This window comes from Rhincodon typus, chromosome 13 (assembly GCF_021869965.1).
Source record: "Rhincodon typus isolate 14 chromosome 13, sRhiTyp1.1, whole genome shotgun sequence".
NCBI lineage: Eukaryota > Metazoa > Chordata > Chondrichthyes > Orectolobiformes > Rhincodontidae > Rhincodon > Rhincodon typus.
Genome location: NC_063344.1, coordinates 59,418,578 through 59,424,577, shown reverse-complemented (window position 1 = coordinate 59,424,577; position 6,000 = coordinate 59,418,578). Strand labels below are relative to the sequence as shown.

At 41.1% G+C, this 6,000-nt stretch overlaps 1 protein-coding gene across 6 annotated transcripts in view; it reads left to right on the top strand.

Moving 5' to 3' along the window:
• The first annotated feature begins 430 nt into the window (after positions 1 to 430).
• Positions 431 to 6,000, top strand: part of LOC109935897 (heparan-sulfate 6-O-sulfotransferase 1-like) — a 310,111-nt gene continuing 304,541 nt past the window's right edge. For 2 of the 6 annotated variants that reach the window (XM_048604346.1, XM_048604345.1), the window contains exon 1: positions 1,906 to 2,101. Coding sequence is in view for 1 of the 6 variants with exons in the window: in XM_048604340.1 (XP_048460297.1) it covers positions 471 to 494 (24 nt within the window). In the remaining 5 variants the exon portion in view is untranslated. Of the gene's footprint in view, positions 495 to 1,904; positions 2,102 to 6,000 lie in introns of those variants that run through there. The other 4 variants (XR_007263503.1, XM_048604340.1, XM_048604347.1 and 1 more) reach the window with 4 other exon arrangements.

Here is a 6,000-nt window from a genome sequence, read left to right as displayed (position 1 = left end):
TCCTCTACTGTCACCCTCTGTCTTCTACCTTCGAGCCAGTTCTGTATCCAAATAGCTAGTTCTTCCTGTATTCTATGTGATCTAACCTTGCTAACCATCTACCAGGAGAAACTTTGTTGAATGCCTTACTGAAGGCCATATAGATCACGTCCACCGCTCTGCCCTCATCAATCCTCTTCGTTACGACTTCAAAAAACTCAATCAAGTTCGTGAAACATGATTTCCCATGCACAAAGCCATGTTGACTATCCCTAATCAGTCCTTGCCTTTCAAGATACATGTAAATCCTGTCCCTCAGGATTCCCTGCTTCAACATCCCCACCACCAATGTCAGGGTGACCAGTCTGTAGTTCCCAGGCTTTTCCTTTCCACCTTTCTTAAATAGTCTTCCACAGCAACTGACAACTGTTTCCATTTATATATCAAATAGATATCCAGTGGCTGTTGCTCAAATACTGAATGGATGTTGGATGGGAGTCTGTGACATAAGTCTGGTAAGATTCTTAGCTAGCACTGAAAAACAAGCCATCTTCTGAACTTTTGGCCTCTTCGATCTCATTTCCCAGAAGAACTACACCTTCAAGGAATGAGGGGAGAAAATTGGCAAATTACAAATTGTTACTGACTTTTAAAATAAACAAGAATATTTCTGAAGAAGGGTCTAGGCCCAAAACATCAGCCTTCCTGCTCCTCTGATGCTGCTTGGCCTACTGTGTTCATCCAGCTCTACACCTTGTTATCTAAGAATATTTCCTTAGTTGTTTTAAATCTGCACCAGTGTTTTGTGAAATTGGCCCATGCCTGACTGAAAAGGAGAAGAGAGCATAAAAGACAGAGAAAGCCCTACTTGGTGTTCTTTTTTGTCTTTGATTTGTCAAGGACACACCCTTCAGTGCCATTCAGACCAGTTAGCTATCTTTCCCAACCCAAGGTGATGAATGCCTCACCTGAACTGACTGCTTGAGACTTGAGTGCACCATTTCCCCGTATGTGATCTACAAAGATCAACACTTTGGCGACGGTTGAAATAAACTTGAACACTACCATGGATATTTCATGTGCCTCTGATTTGGAAATGAAATCTAGACGATTCTTTGTTGTGCTTGGAGAAGATTCATAGTGTCCTGGCAACAATTTAAATGAAAATAAGAACTGTTTTCCAAGATAAAATGTGCTGGAGCTAATTGTACTGGCAAAATGAGCAAAATCTGTCATGAATAGAAGTGCTTTAGCCACTTAAATAATTCCATGCTGCAGCTCTGCCTTTTTAGATGACTGAAACTAACTCAGGTGATTATTTCCAGGTGGTACGGCCCTGTTTTGCCTTTATTCCTCAGTTGGTCAGATCTCTTGGCAGATGGATTTGAGGTGATACTGTTGAAGAGGGATGTTGGTTGGGTCAGGATGAAGGGTGCAGCAGTGACTGCTGCAAGACCCTACCAGTTGTAGTGAATCTTCCACGCCTCCCTTTCCAGTTTCCCAACCAGAACAAATCATCTGCCTGCATGCCTCAATAACTGGCATTTGGCAAATTATGTCAGTTTCTGGACTTGAAATGATGGAATAAGAATGATTTAGTTGGTTTGACAATAGCTCACAAGGACAAGTGATTCAGCTTGGGTTAAAATTCAGCACAGGATCATGATCATTTCCGTATGATTTGGCCAAAATTCAAACAACAGACTCCCAAGTGATGAAACTAGCAAGGATCAACTGTGGCTGGGAAACACTTTGATGCTGTGCGGCTTAATGTAATGCATCTCTTGTAATTGACTGCTGATATTCCGTTGGAACAGTATCTGCTCAGTCTAATTCTCTCTATTAGTGCAATTGTGTGCAAGCTGGTGGCAATACTCAAGTCTGCCACTGACCAAATATTGGGGATTTGATTTCAGTCATTGCGATTAGAGTGCATCATCACATTGCTGGAATAAAGGTAGTTAATATAAGAAGTGAACATCCTTGTCCTTTGAAGAACTCTTACTGGTACAAGGTCTTAATGTTATTTGAATGGAGTCTGCCGTACAACAAGAACGAGGGGATTCTGCCACTTCTCCTATTTTACCATATTCTGGAATAATAAACTCTACAGAGCAGAAAGGTAAAATATTTTTAATCTTTGACGTCCATCAAAGGAGCCAATTCCAGTTGAGGTGATTCTGATCCACTCTGGAATTTCATGTTTCCAAAAAATCAACCAGGACCCGATGATTGATCCCAATCTATCAACTTTGTTCGACATTTTTCTTTTAAATTTCTAATCAACCTATTCAGAGTTGCTATCACATACCTCTAAAACAGGTTGGACATGAGCCCCAGCCTCCTGGTCCAGAGTTAGGGACATTACCACAACAGCCCTTCACTTCGTGTGGTCAGGACAGGACAAGATCAGCTTAGGTTCAACTCTGATAATCCCAGAGTTGAGTGACCTGTTGGCTCAATATCTACATTCCCTCACGAGGAACAGATACTTGGCCAAGATACTTGAGTTTGAATATGCCATAGAAATTTCCTCTTCATATGAGCTACTAGCAGGAGGTGGAAGCGCACTTTGGAGGTGGGTACGGTGGTGAGATTTGGGAATAAAACATTCACACTAGCAGAAAGTGAAATAAAGTCTACAGTAATCCAAAAGAGATTTTGTGCTGTTAGTGGCTTTTCCGATGAAAAATTGTTAGATTAGACAACTTCTTTGTTTTACTGACCTGGAACAGTTTTCAGTGTTAGCCGAGCTTTAAATGTATTAAACCTAGCAGTTTGAGTGATTTCTTTGATTATTTTTAATTAAAGCATCATACCAAATTCTGCAGGGTGATATTATGCAGCTGCCCTTGTTAATGCAAGCTGTCAGTGTTCCTGAAATTTTAAAAACCTAAGATATTTGAACAACCTCACGCTTGATGCTCGGTGGTTCATAGCAGTAGGAGTGTGGTTGACAGTTCATTTAATGTCTTTTAACTGTGAATTTCAGATGCATTGAGGACTTCAAAGACACTGACCTATATTGTCATGGTGAAGAAATGAGAGTAGACTTGCTTTTATACTAACCTTTCATGACTTCAGTATGTTCCAATGCATATTACAGCCAACCAAGTACTTCAGAAATGTAAATGCGGTCACGGTGAAGAAAATATAGCATCCAGTTTGCAAACAACAATATCCCACAACTGCAATGTCATATAATCTGTTTTTAGCTAAGGAATGAATATTGATGAGAACATCAGAAATACCTGTTTGCATCAACTGAAATTAGTTAACTTGAATTGTAAATTTCCTAGTTTTGGTGGTTTGGTCATGCAAGGAACGGGGCTATTTTTATCTCAGCTGAGGCAAGAATGGAGTCAAAACGTTTTGAAGAAATATTGTTTTTTATTTTACATCAAGGAATACTAAGAATTTTTCCAGGTCATGCTGTAACAACCTGATGTTTAATCTGCATGGATTGACTTGATCCGAATTTGCTTCAAGGTTCCTCTAACCTGCTTGTTTCTTTGAGGAAGTAACAAACAGGTTAGACCAAGGAGAGCCAATGGATGTTATCTACCTGGACTTTAAGAAGGCCTTTGACAAGGTGCCACACAGGAGGCTGCTCAGTAAGATAAGGGCCCATGATGTTAGAGGCAGGGTGCTTGCATGGATAGAAGATTGGCTGTTTGGCAGAAGGCAGAGAGTGGGGACGAAAGGATCTTTCTCAGGAAGGCAGCCGGTGACAAGTGATGTTCTACAAGGGTCAGTGTTGGGACCACAAGTTTACCTTTATGCGTTAATGATCTAGTTGGAGGAACTGAGAGCATTCTGGCTAAGTTTGCAGACAACACAAAGATAGGTAGAGGGACAGGTATTATTGAAGATGCGGGGAGGGTGCAGAAGGATTTGAACGGGTTAGGAGTGGGCAAAGAAGTGGCAGATGGAGTACAATGTGGGAAAGTGTGAGGTCATGCACTTTGGTAAGAAGAATAGAAACATGGACTATTTTCTAAATGGGGAGAAAATTCAGAAGTCTGAAGTGCAAAGAGACTTGGGAGTTCTAGTTCAGGATTCTGTTAAGGTAAACTTTCAGGTTGAGTCAGTAGTTAGGAAGTTAAATGCAACTTTGGCATTTATTTTGAGAGGACTTGAACGTAACAATAGGGATGTACTTCTGAGACTCTATAAGGCTCTGGTCAGGCCACAGTTGGAGTATTATGCGCAATTTTGAGTCCCATACTTCAGGAAAGATGTACTGATCCTGGAGCATGTTCAGACGAGGTTCATGAGAATGGTCCCAGGAATAAGAAGCTTAACATAGGAGTAACGTATGAGGACTGTATGCTTTATGGAGTTTAGAAGGATGAGGTGGCATTCAATTGAAACTTGCAGAATCCTGAATGGCCTGGACAGATTGGATGTTGGGAAGATGTTTCCATTGCTAGGTGAGACTAGGACCCGAGGGCACAGCCTTAGAGTAAAGGGAAGACTTTTTAGAATGGAGATAAGGAGAAAATTCTTCAGCCAGAGAGTGGTGAATCCATGGAATTCACTGCCACAGAAGGCTGTGGAGGTCAGGTCATTGAGTATATTTAAGACGGAGATAGATAGGTTCTTGGTTGTCAAGGGGATCAAAGGTTACGTGGAGAAAGAGGGAGAATGGGGTTGAGAAACTTATCAGCCATGGTTGAATGGTGGAACAGACTTGATGGGCCGAATGGCCTAATTTCTGCTCCTATGTCTTATGGTCTTGCATGTCATGATCCCAGCTGATGTTATTAATGGGCAAGCCAGATCCCAGACTAAAATTGGGCTTAATTGATCTTTTTCTTTTCTTTTAAACGAGGTGGTCTTTCAGTGAAACCCAACACACAGTACTGCAGCTTTAGATTTGAACAATAAAACAGAAGTTTATTACACAAAAACAAATGATGAAATAATAGAGTAAACAAAACGATATATAATACAAATTTAAAGATTTGGAAACACATTGTAAAATACAATCCCTTTCATTCTAGGAACACTCCTTACAGTATTCACACCAAAGAGAATTCTCTTCTCTCTCATACCTATAAAGTTTAATTTAACTGTAACTTCAATTCCCCATCTTGAGAATCTGATAGTCTCTCCTTGGACTTTCTCTTGAGCTTGGACTTTCTTAGCTTCAGGTAACCCATTTAGTATAACAAGGTGTAGAGCTGGATGAACACAGCAGGCCAGCAGCATCAGAGGAGCAGGAAGGCTGACGTTTTGGGCCTAGCCTGCTGTGTTCATCCAGCTCTACACCTTGCTATCTCAGATTCTCCAGCATCTGCAGTTCCTACTATCTCTGAACCCATTTAGTATGACTGATCTGGAACGTCTAAAGTAAACTCTTTACACTGAGGTACTCTCTCAACAATCCTAAACCACCTCTTTCTCTAAGCAGCAACTGTTTTACACATCCACCTCCAGCCAAGACTTTGACAAAATGCCCAACTGAAGCCCAAAAGCTTTTTTCCAAGCTGTGGATACAGTTGATTGTGCTGTAACGTGTGTTCTGGCAATGTGAATTGGCTATAACATGACTGACGAATTGGGAGCGCTATTTCTAAAACGCGAACTTGTAATGGGCATAATGCAATTCCATGGACCAGGGTGCAATAGCGGCTTTTAAAGGCTATTATTTAAGGCGCACATTTAAGAGGCTGATTGCAGCCACTGAGGGGGATACGGACAATGCTCTTCAATTTTTGGAAGAGCTTTAAAATCAAGAATGCAATTGACATCATCATGGAGGCCTGGGGTGATGTCAGTTGCATGCAGTTTGGTGGAAGCTTCTCCCAGACTTTTTGCAAGATTTTAAAATCTTTGATCCGTCAGAGGAGCTCCCAAGAATCAAAGAACATTGCGTTGATCTTGCAAAGCAAGTTCATTTTGAAGAATTGTAGAGTGAGGATGTTGAAGAGCTGCTTGAGTCCCATTTTGAAGACCTCTGTGCAGCTGATCTGCATCACCATGAGAGCTTTCCACTTCTGTTTTTACTTCTATCCT